Source organism: Porites lutea, chromosome 7 (genome assembly GCF_958299795.1).
Source record: "Porites lutea chromosome 7, jaPorLute2.1, whole genome shotgun sequence".
Classification (NCBI taxonomy): domain Eukaryota; kingdom Metazoa; phylum Cnidaria; class Anthozoa; order Scleractinia; family Poritidae; genus Porites; species Porites lutea.
The window spans coordinates 25,869,318-25,886,481 of record NC_133207.1 but is presented as its reverse complement, the minus strand read 5'-3'; the positions used below and the strand labels follow the sequence as shown (position 1 = coordinate 25,886,481).

Below are 17,164 nucleotides of genomic sequence, written 5' to 3'. Positions count from 1 at the left end.
GGCTTATACTTGGCTTGTTCGTGTATCATTTCAATCAGATTTGTTGCGTTTAGCAACCAAAATTTCGCAGATTATCGTTCTTAAATTGTCCTTGTTTTCTTTGAGGCACATTTCAAGCTCGATTTCCAAGCTCTGTTATCTAAACTTACATCTTTGAACGTTTCTGTGTTTTCATGTCACAGGGTCAAGAGCCAACTTGAGCCAAATAAAAGTATCCAGGCAAAAAATATGAACTCCGATACTTTAATTTTGTGTTTTAAGTTCGCTCTTTTCGTTAGAATATCGTATAAATGAAACGCATTGAAAACTATATAGAATAGTAGGTAATACCATGCACTAACGTGGGAATACTGAAATAAAGTTGTTCCCGTTGTTGTTGTTGTTGTTGCACGCAAGTATTTCCCGTGAATTATTTTAGTACCAATCTAAGAATACGGTTCCTTGGTAGCATCTTTTATGTTCCTGGAATTTGCAAGGCTTCGGCAAGCCTGTGGAGATCTTTTTTTTTTTTCAACACGAAATTCTGCCTTGCACTCAGCTGCATCCCGCATGTTTTTTAGCGTGAACGGATCGTAACTGTCTCGAGGAAAATCGGGATTTTTGGACTCATAATTTTCCCACAAAACGAGAAACTCTTCATCCGATACATGTTGTTTGCATAGCAAATATTTATTCTCGTAATTCTTTAGGTGAAGCCATATTTTCCTCTTCGGTTTTCTTCTAATTAAAGGCGCCGTCCTTCTGAGTTCACTGCGATCTTAATATTCGATTTTTGACTAGCCTGTGCCAGGCTCTCAGATAGTATAGTGGGAACGTATTAAAACGAGCAAAGCGAAAATAAGACGCGCACGACTTGGGAAAGGGGGCGGTGGCGGCGGGAAAACGTCTCCATATTAAGTAAGCCGCCCTGTCTCTCCCCAGCCCCCGCGCGTTTTTCGCATTTCTTATTACTGAACGACTTTCCACCACCATCTCGGAGCCTGGAACAGGCTAATTTTTGACGGGAAGCGACGGCTGCCTCAGTTCCAGGCTTTCTCTGCCAGTCCGGTCGCCGTCTGCCCGAAAACGTCTCCATATTAAGTTCCCTAATGTCGGCCGACGGGAACCAACAGAAACATCTGTTACCGAGTTCTGCTACAAAAGCGTGAATTTATCATAAACATTAAAGTAATACTTTTTCTAATACATGAACTGTTTAGATAGGAAAATTCCCTAAAATAAGTCATTTTTTAACGTGACAGCTCTCTTGGCCGTCATTTAAATGCCGGATCACGCAATAGCTTAGAAATTCAAGCGTACTCTATCACAAAACCAAGAACCCTTTGGAAGCGAAAATTTGTATGAAAATTAGTTTTCAGCTCCTCTAATACATCGTGAAAGTAAAATCTCGGTAGGATCGATAGTTTGGTACTTTGAATTTTAGTGACGCCATGTGAAAACCAGCAATAAAACCGAAAACCTACAGACTTTGCGTGGCCAATCTTGTCCCAAAAATATCAACCAGCCGGGGGGGGGGGGAAGAGACGAGGTCTGGGACCGAGAAACGATGTTCTCACAACTTGCAAAGCGGTCACCCCGCGTGGTGGTCAGCGGAAAATTGCAGTACTTTTCCCACAGCAGATAAGACTTTTTAGAAGCAAGAAGCGACCGGCAGAGGAAATCAGAAATGCTTACTGAAAAAATAAAAATTGAAAAAAATAATATCATGCATCTTTGTTTTTCTTTCATATCGTATTTGTCTTTCGGTACTGAAATTGCGGGGGAACCGTGTTAGATCTTAACCAACAACAATGCGCTCGATCGATTTATAGGTTACATCGTTTTTGCCGGGTAAGGATAGCTTGATGCTAATAAAAATTACTGGAGAAAGTGTCAAATTTATCGGAAGCAAGTAATTCAGAGAGCTTTATAAATATGAGCTTACAGCTCTACAATCATAACTGAATAAACATTCACACTTCATAACATTTCACTTCGTTTATTACGATCAGTCAACACCTTGAATCCAAAGTTAAAATTCAAAACGATCCTAATAAACAAATCACAACTACTACTGAAAGCTCTGTACCTTGAAGCGACTTTAACTTTCCTAAGGTTTGCAGCAAAACACTGCTTGATAGCTCAACTCTAGCTCTTCGGCGGTTCTTATCAGCTGTACGGATCGAGCTATATGTTGCATATTCCAAACTCTGCAGAGGGAAATTGTTTAACAGAAAAAGAAAACCACACACTATGTCTGAAAAGCGACATAAAATCAATAAATTAGCGAATTACCAAAATATAATCGTGAGAAACAGTCCCGCCTTCGATCGCCATGTTTTTGTTTCTTCTCAAGACCGTTGATCTATGGATTTTAACGTAATGCGCATGATCAGTACACAAATCCGCTGGCAAGACCTTTGCTGATCGCTTTGCAAGTTGTGAGAACATCGTTTGGATTTCATTTAAGAGAATGTATGGAAAGTAGCTTACCCCCCCCTGATATCAACTTTGATACATTCTTGGGCGTCCTAGCCTGCGTAGCAAGCGTTTCCGTGCGGTTTAGGAGCAAAGAACGAGGAACGAGAGTCAAACAACGCGCGAAAAATGGCGTAAGTAAAAGAGCGGGGGGGGGGGGGGGGGGGCGGGGAAGAAAGGAAGGAAACGCCCGCAGACAAACCCCGGGATTTTGAAAACCGCCCACTTGGCCTGTCATGCCTGAGTTCGTGCACCGACATTTGATGCTGTCATCAGCTGTCATAATTGACCAATAAAATGTTTGGCTTTCAGTGGAGTGAAAATGGACTTCAGAGGACGCGTGTGTGAACCCAAAATGTATATTTTTTTGTATTTTGTAACACATGGCCGGCGTTTATGTTGAAATATCAATGAATCCGAACGATCAATACGGGCTTTGGACATTTGTCTTTTTAATCCGTCTAACAGAACAGTCTGTAAATCACCATCTGAGAGAATTCAACATTCCTCAAAAAACCACCATGACACATTGCAGGAAACCATCGCATTTGCGGACAAAAGAAAATCGCTTTTAGTTATTCAGATCCAGGAGGCACTTTGGAGAATAAATTACCCTTATTTAGTCGCAAGAAGAGCCTTACGTTTCAAAAGAGGTCAAAGAAAATGCTCTTGCATTGGAGGGCAAATCTTGCCGACCAGAATAAACAACAACCACTGAAAATTAATATACGTGTCACGTACCATACCATCCTCTCAGTTTGAAACAAACCTTTTATCGACACATGTCAACATTGTTTGACTAGCCGAGCCAATCAGGCACTGCGTTCGCTGGCGAACGCAGGTTTTCAAAATTAGCCTGTGAACAGGCTCTCTGTTTGGGGAAAAAAATGGCAAGGAAAGGGAAGGGAAACGGGGGAGAGCGCCTGTAGACAAACATTTGAGGCCGCTATCCCGCCCTCTTGTAATTATCTTGCCGAACATCTGTCAATAAGATCGTTATCTGTCGATCAATTTCGCGCGTGAGTAACTCCTGGGAAAATTAAAATTAGCTGTGTTTTGCTCCATCTCAAAACAAAGTGAAATGGACCGCGAAGTGGGCCCAGCTCGTTAGTTTTCTTTGCAGAATGTTCGAAAATTATCACGGATAGTAATTTACAGTATCCAAAGTTATAAGATTCAAGTGCAGCTTAAACCGAAGCTACATCAACTATGGAGAATTGCATTGTGACTCGGTAAACTCCAGCCTAGTGTTTTTCTAAAGATAGTGTGAGTCCTTTGACTGGAGCGCGTAGTTCCTCCCTTGGTAATAGCTTTTGAACAAGCTTAACAGTCTTTGGCGTGCTTTGTTATTTCCACTTTGCGATCAAAACGCGTGCTACGTGCCGACCGAAAAGCCGATGTCAATCAGACCTATCAACTGTCAGTGTTCTCGCCAATAAGAACTTGCATCAGGATCTGATGCACAGCGGGTGCCGTACGTGGAACGGCGGTCTCAAATGTTTGTGTACAGGCCTTTTCGCTTTTCCCTCTCCCCACCAAAGGCCTGTTCAAAGGCTATTCAAAATCGAGGGGTTTGTCTGCAAGCGTTTCCTTCCTTCCACTCCCTCTCCCCCACTTTCATGTTTTGGCTCTTGTTTCATTTCTCGCGCGGTCAAAACCGAGAATCCCGTTCCTCGGTCTTTCTTTGCTCCGAAACCAAACGGAAACGCTTGCTACGCAGGCTATGAGCGTCCCGAATCCTTTACTTGGCGCTCCGCCGAAGTAATGAGGGTACCGCACATTCAGTAATCATCATAATCACAATTCTCCTCAACTGCATCCTTAATGGTATTGCTACATGTAATTTCTATTTCAGTGTAAGTGATTTTTTTTGCACTTGGCCCGTTAAAAACAATTAGTTGTCAAATGTGATTATCATACGTGCCAACTTTCCCGGATACGACGACAATCTCCCGTCGTACGGGTCATCAAACCTCCCGGATACAATCCAGTTATAAGCTTTTCTGTTTTCTTTAATTTGGAATTTATCCCATTTTCTTTGATTCAAAGTTCGGTTTCTGGGGCATTGTCACCCTTTTTTCAAAACTGACAAAGATTATTTCTCCATTACATTGTGATGGTGCTGTACCTCATGTAAGACTTCATATAATGTCCAAAGCCGATAAGAGAGTTGATCGAATTGTACTTATTGAGAGGGGGGGGGGATTATGCGAAAGAAGGAGTCTTGGGGTTGAGTTGGTCCAGAGGTTGGCATCTCTGGCTTATGTACTACAACAAGTGCAACACTCTCATTGCTGTAGTTCACTTAACAATAAATATTTTTCATCAATTAGCAGCATCTACTTGTTATTTTCACTACACAACTAATGACACACTCCACTTGTAATTATTACTACACTTATTATTAAAGACAGCATGGGTTAGCTGCATATTCATATCACTTTCGTGCAGTTATTCACTATCACACCCATTTTCTTTTGACTTTAATTACACTTGCGTCTACGAATTTTCATTGAATTTTTTAGTTCAGTGTTTAGTTTTAAATAACAGTTACCTTTATTTTGTCATGCTTGGGTTCAAAAGCCACAGCAATGGGACCATCTACGGTCACTGTTATTTTAATTACATAATCTACTTCTTCATCCAGCTGAATTCTGCGAACAAATTCACCATTAACAGTGTATACAGCCAGCGTTAGGCGGCCTCTCTCCCGTTCCTCACCAGCAAGCTCACAGGACGAAATAACATGTTTCCGTATTTCGTAAACTCATCGGAAACAAGGAGTTACATAAATCCGCTACGATTCCGCGATGCGGAAACATGGTCATCTCCTTTCTCTTGAATGCGACACGTTTCCGTCATGTTTCCGCAACGGAAATGAACAATCACGTATCCGTTTCATTTCCGTTAAATAAGTTTCCGTTCTCACTTGTTTCCGTCAAGTTTCCGTTGACGTATTTCTGTTGCTACTGATAAATAATAAACGGCCAACGCAAACAATGAATCGGATAAAACATTGAGCTTTGTAAGCAAAATAGTCTACAATAAATTAAATCAAATTTCCTATAAAGATCTAACGGTGTGCATTACTAGAGTGTCAACCGTATATTAAAAAGATGCAGGGTGGACCACTAGAAAAGTTTCTTTTTTTAAGGAAAAAAAATTGAAAAATAAGGGACAGAGAGAATATAAATAATCTGAATGGGTCATTTAAGCCGGTTGAGACAGAATATGATCTGGATGGGTCATTTAAGCCGGTTGAGACAGAATATGATCTGGATAGGTCATTTGAGCCCGTTGAGGCAGAATATGATCTGGATGGGTCATTCGAGCCCATTGAGGCAGAATATGATCTGGATGGGTCATTTAAGCCGGTTGAGACAGAATATGATCTGGATAGGTCATTTGAGCCGGTTGAGGCAGAATATGATCTGGATGGGTCATTTGAGCTGGTTGAGGGAGAATATGATTTGCATCGGTCAATTGAGCCGGTTGAGGCAGAATATGATCTGGATGGGTCATTGGAGCCCGTTGAGGCAGAATATGATCTGGATGGGTCATTTGAGCCCGTTGAGGCAGAATATGATATGGATGGGTCATTGGAACCGGTTGAGGCAGAATATGATCTGGATGGGTCATTTGAGCCGGTTGAGGCAGAATATGATCTGGATGGGTCATTTGAGCCGGTTGAGGCAGAATATGACCTGGATGGGTCATTTGAGCCGGTTGAGGCAGAATATGATCTGGATGGGTCATTTCAGCCGGTTGAGGCAGAATATGATCTGGATGGGTCATTTGAGCCGGTTGAGGCAGAATATGATCTGGAAGGGTCATTTGAGCCGGCTGAGGCAGAATATGATCTGGATGGGTCATTTGAGCCGGTTGAGGCAGAATATGATCTGGATGGGTCATTTGAGCCGGTTGAGGCAGAATATGATCTAGATGGGTCACTTGAGCCGGTTGAGGCAGAATATGATCCGGATGGGTCATTTGAGCCAGTTGAGGCAGAATATGATCTGGATGGGTCATTTAAGCCAGTTGAGGCAGAATATGATCTGGATGGGTCATTTAAGCTGGTTGAGACAGAATATGATCTGGATAGGTCATTTGAGCCCGTTGAGGCAGAATATGATCTGGATGGGTCATTTGAGCCGGTTGAGGCAGAATATGATTTGGATGGGTCATTTAAGCCGGTTGAGGCAGAATATGATCTGGATGGGTCATTTGAGCCGGTTGAGGCAGAATATGATTTGCATGGGTCAATTGAGCCGGTTGATGCAAAATATGATCTGGATGGGTCATTCAAGCCCGTTAAGGAATATGATCTGGATGGGTCATTTAAGCCGGTTGAGACAGAATATGTTCTGGATAGGTCATTTGAGCCGGTTGAGGCAGAATATGATCTGGATGGGTCATTTGAGCCGGTTGAGGCAGAATATGATCTGGATGGGTCATTTGAACCGGTTGAGGCAGAATATGATCTGGATGGGTCATTTCAGCCGGTTGAGGCAGAATATGATCTGGATGGGTCATTTGAGCCGGTTGAGGCAGAATATGATCTGGATGGGTCATTTGAGCCGGTTGAGGCAGAATATGATCTGGATGGGTCATTTGAGCCGGTTGAGGGAGAATATGATCTGGATGGGTCATTTGAGCCGGTTGAGGCAGAATATGATCTGGATGGGTCATTTGAGCCGGTTGAGGCAGAATATGATCTGGATGGGTCATTTGAGCCGGTTGAGGCAGAATATGATTTGGATGGGTCATTTGAGCCGGTTGAGGCAGAATATGATCTGGATGGGTCATTTGAGCCGGTTGAGGTAGAATATGATCTGGATGGGTCATTTGAGCCGGTTGAGGCAGAATATGATCTAGATGGGTCATTTGAACCGGTTGAGGCAGAATATGATCTGGATGGGTCATTTAAGCTGGTTGAGGCAGAATATGATCTGGATAAGTCATTTGAGCCCGTTGAGGCAGAATATGATCTGGATGGGTCATTTGAGCCGGTTGAGGCAGAATATGATCTGGATGGGTCATTTGAACCGGTTGAGGCAGAATATGATCTGGATGGGTCATTTAAGCTGGTTGAGGCAGAATATGATCTGGATAGGTCATTTGAGCCCGTTGAGGCAGAATATGATCTGGATGGGTCATTTGAGCCCGTTGAGGCAGAATATGATTTGGATGGGTCATTTAAGGTGATTCCCTGGTTTTGCATTGCGCATTCCCTACTGCGCATAACATTGCGACATCCAATATGGCGGAACAGAAAATTGCCGGCCCGTCTCGCGACAACAAAGGGCGCTTTCGCAGGTGCCTATCCATGCACGAAGCAGGTCGAAGAAAAAACTTAGGCAAAATTTGGGAACATAAATCGCCAGACCGTGAAGAGGTGTGTTTTGAGAATATGACCAAAATAAGCGGTAGGCGTGTCGTCGAACTTGACTTACTCGCTGAAGCGTTGGATCGTGGGTGCAACACTTGTGCTAAACCACTTCAATTATCCCGCATCACAGACGAAACAGTCTCTGGATTGGGTTCTTTCCTGTACATAATGTGCTCTAATCCAGATTGCGGAGAACTAAACATCTGTCAAACAAGTAAAACCCACAGGGTGCCTGGCAGGATGCGTGGACGTCCAATCTTCGACGTAAACACAAAGCTCGCCGCAGGTTTGTTCCGTGACTTTGTAACTTATCACACTTACATTTGTACAGATTTGTACCAACTTTTTTCTCGATTATTTACTCTTTATTTACATTCACAGGAATGCTACATGCAGGAATGGGAGCAACACATGTAAATGCTCTATTATCCTCTTTAAACATCCCTCCTGTTCATGGGGACACATTAAAAGCCAGAGAACGAGAAATTGGTCCGGCCATCGAGGACATTGCTAACACATCCTGTGAACGTATGTTAGAGGAGGAAAAGAAACAGTGGGGAAGTACCGAACGTGTAAATGAAACAGTGCCTATTGGAGCGTCCTATGATATGGGGTGGCAGAAAAGAGGGAAGGGTCATAATAGTTTAACAGGTACTTGAAATAAGGTGCTAAGAATAAGAATATTGAATAACTTTCCCACAACCTAACTATGTTGTAAACAGTAACCTAACAACCCATGTAAATAATTTGGGGATGGGGTGGCAGAAAGAGTTTATTTATTGAAGGGTGCCCTGAAGTTATCACAAACTAGTTTTAAAGATTTTTCAGTAAGATGGCTTATTTGTCTGCTGTTATCACGGTTGAAGTACTAAATCTTACCAAGACATCTGTCTAAAATTCTCAGGGAACTACATCCATGACCCAATCTTTCATGTGGCATACTTTTAGTTTTACTGCAGGGGGTTTTGGGCAACTCACTCAAAATACCTTAACAGGTATGTGCTACTCATTAGGCTAATTGAATGTGTTAGGAATACATGTATTAATCTGAAAAGAACAGGATTTCAAATAACTTGTGAATTGCCTCAAAGGGCATCATTTTGCACGTAAAATCCTTCTAAAGTAAGTCCAACACTTTAGGTCTGAGCAGCACATACCCATCCAAAATCTACATGAGGTCCACCCCCTTGATTACACCACTCAGGTTTTTTTTTTCTTTGGTTTACTTTTTATATTGTCAGGAGTTGGTTCTCTGATTGGTGTAAAAACAGGCAAGGTGATTGGATTTGGAACAAAGACTAAGAGGTGTGCAACATGCGAAGCAGCGAGTAGAGCTGGAAAGAGGGCTCGCACGCACGACTGCAGATGTAACTGGGATGGCTCATCAAAGAGCATGGAAGCAGATGTATGTGCTCAGCTTGTGAAATCATGTGAGGAAAATGGTGAAGCCCAGATGGCAATCCTTGTGGGGGATGATGATTCTTCAACTATAAAGAAAGTGAGAGACACCCTTGACCATGACGTTGAAAAATGGTCTGACATTGTCCATGCAAAGAGAGCTTTTGCATCTTCTCTTTATGGTTTACAGAAATCACACAAAAAGTTAACTGCTAAAGTGATTGACTATTTGCAGAAGTGCTTCAGCTATGCTGTTACACAAAACAAAAATGACCCCACTGGAGTAAAAAATGGCCTCCAAGCGATAGTTCCACATGCCTTTGGTGATCATGGCACTTGTTCCATCTCTTGGTGCAAGTACCTTAAAGATCCCGTCAGCTATCGTCACAGCACTCTATCCCATGGCAAAGATCTAGAGGGGGAAGACTTGAAAAAAGACCTGCAAGAAACCATCGAAATTTACTGTGACAATGCAGAAAAGTTGGCTCCACTTGGATCTAGCCAAGCCAATGAAGCACTAAATAATACCATAGGCAGCAAAGCCCCCAAAATCAGGCATTACGGCTCAAGTGAGAGCAATGACTATCGTGTGGCATGCGCAGTGAGCCAAAAGAATATTGGCCATTCATATGTGAGTGAGGTATGTAATGTGGACAAGTACAGTTTTACTCCTTGTTACATACCAATACACATTTTGTGTGGCATTAGAAATAGGATCACCTAGGCTTTCTCACCACCAGGTGGTACACGATTAAATATGTTCTGCTTCCTTGTCATTTATTTGAATGCCACAGCTAAAATTTGCAGTTTTACTCCTTGTACTCTTGAGTATTCTACAATAATATATCATTACTTCCAATTAATACATAAAGCACTTAATTTTCAATACATACATGTACAGTGTACAACTAGACATAAGAATCTGTCTACATAAACACACACGTGCACTAAAAAACCACTCCTAATTTTGCACACAGGCCCTTCAGAAAATTCACCTTTCCCCTGGAACACAAGGGATAAAACACTTGACAAGAATGGATGCTAAGATGTCACACCAAAGGGCAAGGCAACAAACTAAAAAATTCAAGCAACAAAGAAGACGACAGAAGGAGAAGAGGTACAGTGTGTTTGTAGACTTTAATAATATAATAATTATATTGTTTGAAAATATGATTTAGCCTACAATTTTGCCTATGTTCTGCAGATGTATTAACCTAGCCAATAAAACTGGAATCATTTTCATGCACATGCAGCAATTATACCAAACTATGAATTTACACAGGCTTTCAAAGACAAAGCAAACAGAAACCAGGGAGGGTTCCCAGTACAAGAGTGGCATGGGATATTTACCAGAGAATGATGCAGCAGAAATTCCTCCTCCTCCAAAACCCTGTGAATCAAGTACAAAGCAGTTGTGTCAACAAAACCTTACAAATATAGTATTTGATCTAGAGACATCATCTCGAGGTAATATACGGTAAATTATTTCAAATATGATTTAAAGAAATCGTCCAGCTTTACAGAATATATTATTGTTGGAATGTGAATTCACATTGTTAATCATTTTTAAACCATTAAATTTTTACTTTTCTAGCCTTTTCTAGCTCTAGGTTATAGTCGTAATTTTAAATAACATTGGTTGTACTTGTAAATTTTGTTTTCCTAGCCTTTTTAATAACATTAGTCTATTAATTTTGTAAGGCATTTTTCTATTTTAGGGTAGGTTATTATCTCTGTGAATTAGTACAATAGGGCATTTTATTATTTTTATGGATACACAGAGTGCAACATAAGCAATATTATTATTATTATTATTATTATTATTATTATATAAATGTCCTAACAACAGTAAAGAACATTTTTTCAGCAGGTTGAGGTTCTTGTAACCAGTATTTAGTTTGCATGCAAATGTTCCCGATAAACCTATCAACTATACCAAAATGTATACAATGTACCAAAACCACCAAACAGCTGCAGTTTCTTCTCTTCTGCAGGTAATGATACTGAAATACTGCAAATTGCAGCAACTGATGGGGCAGATGAGTTCGAGGTTTATGTACTTCCAACTAAACCCATATCACCGGGTGCATCATCAGTAAATATGCTTACCTTTCAGCGAGGCATTCTTTTTCACAAAGGCCGTCCTGTCCAGGCAGTTCCACTGGAGGAGGCATTATCTAGGATGATAGCGTGGCTCAAGCCCAAGTCTCCCTGCCTGTTGATAGCCCACAACTGTAAATGTTTTGATGCAAAGCATCTGATGAAAGCCTTTGAGTCCACTGGATTATACAAAGAATTTTCAGCAATTGTTCCAGGGTTTTCTGACACATTAACAGCCTTTAGAGAACTCCTTCCTGCACGTAAATCATACAGTCAAGAAAATCTGGTGCAAGACCTTCTACTCTGCAGCTATGAAGCCCATAATGCCATAGCTGATGTCCAGTCACTGTTTAAACTTGTCAGCAAGTTCTTAAATTCAAAGCTGCTTGGAAAACATAGCTTTTCTGTAGCATGGGTCAAGGAGCACAATATCCACCTTGCAAAGAGAAGTTTGCTTCAGCAAACACTTCAGCCTTTGATCAATGACAAGGCTATTTCTACTGGAATGGCTACAAAAATTGCTGATTCTGGGCTGGGAATGCAGCATTTGCAGCTGGCATTCCAAAGAGGGGGAGGAGATGGGCTGGAACTTATACTGAAGGAGAAATTTGATGGTAAAGCTCGAGTGACAGCAAACAGGCGGATTCTGTCTCAAATTGTAAACTATTTCTGTCACTGACTGTAACTAAGAACTTGAGCATAACTTGTAGTGATCTTTGGTACAAAATACTACAAATACGTATACCATGAGTGATACTTCAAAACTGTAATCATTAGCAATAATAATGGTCAGTGAATTTTGGTGTCATTATCACATACAAATAAGGCTATTTCTTGTTTATACTGCTACCCAGGAAATTTCTGTAATATCATCCATTATTTTGTTTCCCAGGGCTTATTTGATTAGCTCTGGTTTGTAAACTATGTGAAGGAAGGCATCTTAATCTCATCACAGAGCTTTTAAGTTTTTTCTTTCATTGAAAATTGTTCAAAATTTTGAACAGCAATAATAAATATTTCCCTAAGTAGGGGGGGAGGATCCTTATGAAAAAAGCCTGTGACAAAAAAAATGCAAACAGCTGGAAAATGCAGAATACATACAAGCTAAGAAAATAAACATGCATATAAAGCAAACCAAATAAAAAATAAACGTACAAAGGAGAAACTCTAATCCTCCCACTCTTCCCCTTAACTTTTCTTGTTGTCCATCCCAAATTGCTTTGGGTCTGGTTCATATTTATGGATATGAATTGATTAAAATGTTATCTACGGGCAAACAGGAATGAAGCCACACCATTGCGGTTTTTATTAAAGCAAATGACTAGCAGTAACAAGGAGATGACCCAATTGAAGTATTAAAAATATTTACAAAAGGACAATGTTTAATAATATTCCTCAGGACCCTGAAAGTAGCTGGGATATATTTCCTGAAATAGCAAGTTTTTGCTAAGTGATTTATAGCTTGGCCACTTTGTACTTTCTGGTCCTGATAAATTCTTTGAAACTGCCACAGCAGCAAGTTCAGTTAGTTCTTCTCTGTTCACATGTAAAAAAGGAAAAAAATTGCATAAATTGACCTTATGTAAACAGAAACGTAAGCTTACTATTCCTACCAACATAACAGGCCAGGGCAAATTTTTGTCCGGGCAAGGTAGCTAGTTTATAACTGCAAATATTTAGCTTTTGTTAATACACAGACTCGATTGGCTTGCTATCTATTTGCGAGAGTGCCATAAAAAAAGTCGAAGTTTCGTGATGAGTTTGGACGAGGCAGTGCTAGTGGAACCCGCAATATGTAAAGTTTAATGTGAAAGGCAAAAAGCAAACGTTCATTGAAAACGGCAACGAGCATGTCCAGTCTTTATACACTCTTAGTACAAAGAAAATAGAAGTCATTAACAAAACGTTTCCGAAGTGGTTGGAAAACACTGGATGGCAGTTAAAACAAGTAACCCCGGCATAAAATCTCAGGACAAACAGTACGCTCTAAAAAAATACTCCAAGCTTCTGTAAAATGTTTAGTTATTAGCCCTGAAATGATTCTTTTGGAGGAGGAAATAATTGTTTCTGCAAATAAATAGCTAAAATGGACACCCCGAAAGAACAGAGTACAACATTCTTACCAGTTTTCATCTCAAAATTGTGGATTCATAGCAACAACGTTTACTGAACTTGACTCGGCATTAATTGAAAATTACTTACCATCATGTAAGCTACATCTGGATCATACTGCAGCCGTATTTACAATGAAATATCACAAATGTCGCTCTTTCGATGATTCCTTCCATGCACGTTCGATCGACGGTCGAGAGTCTCGACGGGTATTTCATAGAAACTCGCCCCAGTCCTCACTCAGAAATGGAAAAGTGGACAAAAGGTGGTGCGCACGGTGCGAACATCTTCAACTCTGGAGCACAAACGAGCACGGTGACCCCCATTTTTTATTTCATAATTTTGATAAGAACACGATTTTCAACTTGTACAAAAAGAATCAGAGAATTTCTATGTTCAGATTTTTTATAAATTCAATTAAATCATGCGGGGAATCCATAACGGGTTTAGAAGAACATACCCAAATTGAATCTATTTTGGAGCATAAAGTAATAAAGAAAGCATTGAAATACATTTTTCTGACACGTAGGTGAATAAAGGAAAGAATAAAGTCAGATTCTACTTGATCTCACTGGTTGCATTTAAAACACTGAGTCTTTTTGCCCAAAATTGGGTGGGTGCGGCGATGGTCAAAAGGGGAAGTTTTAGCCGTATTCGTCAGCATCGTACTGCCGAAACGAGCACGGTGACCCCCCTTTTTTATTACATTTTTATCATCTCCTAGACTTGATACAACAGTGTGGAAATTTTCATCGGAATTCTATGTTAGGTTCTTTTACTAGGGAATCACCTTAAGCTGGTTGAGGCAGAATATGATCTGGATAGGTCATTTGAGCCCGTTGAGGCAGAATATGATCTGGATGGGTCATTTGAGCCCGTTGAGGCAGAATATGATTTGGATGGGTCATTTAAGCTGGTTGAGGCAGAATATGATCTGGATAGGTCATTTGAGCCCGTTGAGGCAGAATATGATTTGGATGGGTCATTTGAGCCGGTTGAGGCAGAATATGATCTGGATGGGTCATTTAAGCTGGTTGAGGCAGAATATGATATGGATGGGTCATTTGAGCTGGTTGAGGGAGAATATGATTTGCATCGGTCAATTGAGCCGGTTGATGCAGAATATGGTCTGGATGGGTCATTCGAGCTGGTTGAGGAATATCATCTGGATAGGTTGTTTGAGCCGGCTAAGGAATATGATCTGGATGGATCATTTTAGCTGGTTGAGGCAGAATATAATCTGGATGGGTCATTAGAGCTGGTTCAACTGGATGGGTCATTCAAGCCGGTTGAGGCAGAATATGCTGTAAATGGGTCATTTAAGCTGGTTGAGGCAGAATATGATCTGGATGGGTCATTGGAGCCCGTTGAGGCAGAATATGATCTGGATGGGTCATTTGAGCCCGTTGAGGCAGAATATGATCTGGATGGGTCATTTGAGCCGGTTGAGGCAGAATATGATCTGGATGGGTCATTTGAGCCGGTTGAGGCAGAATATGATCTGGATGGGTCATTTAAGCCGGTTGAGGCAGAATATGATATGGATGGGTCATTGGAACCGGTTGATGCAGAATATGATTTGCATGGGTCATTTGAGCCGGTTGAGGCAGAATATGATCTGGATGGGTCATTTGAGCCGGTTGAGGCAGAATATGATCTGGATGGGTCATTTGAGCCGGTTGAGGTAGAATATGATCTGGATGGGTCATTTGAGCCCGTTGAGGCAGAATATGATCTGGATGGGTCATTTAAGCCGGTTGAGGCAGAATATGATCTGGATAGGTCATTTGAGCCCGTTGAGGCAGAATATGATCTGGATGGGTCATTTCAGCCGGTTGAGGCAGAATATGATCTGGATGGGTCATTTAAGCCCGTTGAGGCAGAATATGATCTGGATGGGTCATTTGAGCCGGTTGAGGTAGAATATGATCTGGATGGGTCATTTGAGCCGGTTGAGGTAGAATATGATCTGGATGGGTCATTTGAGCCCGTTGAGGCAGAATATGATCTGGATGGGTCATTTAAGCCGGTTGAGACAGAATATGATCTGGATGGGTCATTCGAGCCGGTTGAGGTAGAATATGATCTGGATGGGTCATTTGAGCCCGTTGAGGCAGAATATGATCTGGATGGGTCATTTGAGCCGGTTGAGGTAGAATATGATCTGGATGGGTCATTCGAGCCGGTTGAGGTAGAATATGATCTGGATGGGTCATTTGAGCCGGTTGAGGTAGAATATGATCTGGATGGGTCATTCGAGCCGGTTGAGGTAGAATATGATCTGGATGGGTCATTCGAGCCGGTTGAGGTAGAATATGATCTGGATGGGTCATTTGAGCCGGTTGAGGTAGAATATGATCTGGATGGGTCATTCGAGCCGGTTGAGGTAGAATATGATCTGGATGGGTCATTTGAGCCGGTTGAGGTAGAATATGATCTGGATGGGTCATTCGAGCCGGTTGAGGTAGAATATGATCTTGATGGGTCATTCGAGCCGGTTGAGGTAGAATATGATCTGGATGGGTCATTTGAGCCGGTTGAGGCAAAATATGATCTGGATGGGTTATTTAAGCCGGTTGAGGCAGAATATGATCTGGATGGGTCATTTGAGCCGGTTGCAAAGAATATGATCTGGATGGGTTACATTATTTGAGCCGTTTGAGAAATACGATCTGGATGGGTTATTTGAGCCGGTTGAGGGATATGATATATAGAGGATAGTATATGGCCATGCAGAGATACAAAATTTCTCTTCGAGTGTTGAAAAATATTTCACAAATGAGCGCAGCGAACAAGTGAAATATTTTTTCGACACGAGAAGAGAAATTTCGTATCTCCAAGCGGTCATATAATGTTCTATTTATTATGTAAACACCAATGAACTACCAAACCATTTCACTTTATTAGTTTTTTGATGTGAAAGGCGCAATCTATTATGTAGCCATTGCAACGGTGATATTTTCACACGTGACGATAACATGTTATTTTCAGACATGAAGATATCAAGCTTTCGCGCAAAAGCTCACCTAGTATTTCATTGGTGTTTATATAATTAGGATGGGTTATTTGAGCCAGTTGAGGCAGAATATGATCTGGATGGGTCATTTGAGCCGGTTGAGGCAGAATATGATCTGGATGGGTCATTTGAGCCGGTTGAGGCAGAATATGATCTGGATGGGTCATTTGAGCCCGTTGAGGCAGAATATGATTTGGATGGGTCATTTCAGCCGGTTGAGACAGAATATGATCTGGATGGGTCATTTGAGCCGGTTGAGGCAGAATATGATCTGGATGGGTCATTTGAGCCGGTTGAGGCAGAATATGATCTGGATAGGTCATTTGAGCCCGTTGAGGCAGAATATGATCTGGATGGGTCATTTGAGCCCGTTGAGGCAGAATATGATTTGGATGGGTCATTTCAGCCGGTTGAGACAGAATATGATCTGGATGGGTCATTTGAGCCCGTTGAGGCAGAATATGATCTGGATGGGTCATTTGAGCCGGTTGAGGCAGAATATGATCTGGATGGGTCATTTGAGCCCGTTGAGGCAGAATATGATTTGGATGGGTCATTTCAGCCGGTTGAGGCAGAATATGATCTGGATGGGTTATTTGAGCCAGTTGAGGCAGAATATGATCTGGATGGGTCATTTGAGCCGGTTGAGGCAGAATATGATCTGGATGGGTCATTTGAGCCGGTTGAGGCAG

The 17,164-nt window shown here is 41.5% G+C and overlaps 2 protein-coding genes and 1 long non-coding RNA gene across 3 annotated transcripts in view; 2 read left to right on the top strand and 1 right to left on the bottom strand.

The window, feature by feature from the left end:
* Positions 1-1,962: 1,962 nt before the first annotated feature.
* Positions 1,963-2,337, bottom strand: LOC140944976 (uncharacterized). The gene is made up of 2 exons (XR_012166717.1): positions 2,275-2,337; positions 1,963-2,189 (listed from the first exon to the last, which is right to left on the bottom strand). It is a non-coding gene; the product is annotated as an uncharacterized lncRNA (long non-coding RNA).
* Positions 2,338-7,717: 5,380 nt separating this feature from the next.
* Positions 7,718-12,023, top strand: LOC140944685 (uncharacterized). The gene is made up of 6 exons (XM_073393804.1): positions 7,718-8,132; positions 8,228-8,497; positions 9,088-9,884; positions 10,222-10,361; positions 10,527-10,711; positions 11,239-12,023. The coding sequence occupies exons 1-6, from the start codon at positions 7,718-7,720 to the stop codon at positions 12,021-12,023; spliced, it is 2,592 nt and encodes an 863-aa protein (XP_073249905.1).
* A 2,484-nt stretch (positions 12,024-14,507) lies between these two features.
* Positions 14,508-17,164, top strand: part of LOC140944684 (uncharacterized) — a 6,468-nt gene continuing 3,811 nt past the window's right edge. The window contains exon 1 of the mRNA XM_073393803.1: positions 14,508-14,629. Within this exon, the coding sequence (XP_073249904.1) occupies positions 14,508-14,629 (122 nt within the window). The remainder of the gene's footprint in view (positions 14,630-17,164) is intronic.

Excerpts from the sequence above, each read along its gene's own strand:
- LOC140944685 (XM_073393804.1), top strand. The coding sequence starts at position 7,718 with ATGGCGGAACAGAAAATTGCCGGCCCGTCTCGCGACAACAAAGGGCGC. Across the intron at positions 9,885-10,221 it reads GCCATTCATATGTGAGTGAG|GCCCTTCAGAAAATTCACCT; the intron begins GTATGTAATGTG and ends TTTTGCACACAG. Across the intron at positions 10,362-10,526 it reads AGACGACAGAAGGAGAAGAG|GCTTTCAAAGACAAAGCAAA; the intron begins GTACAGTGTGTT and ends GAATTTACACAG.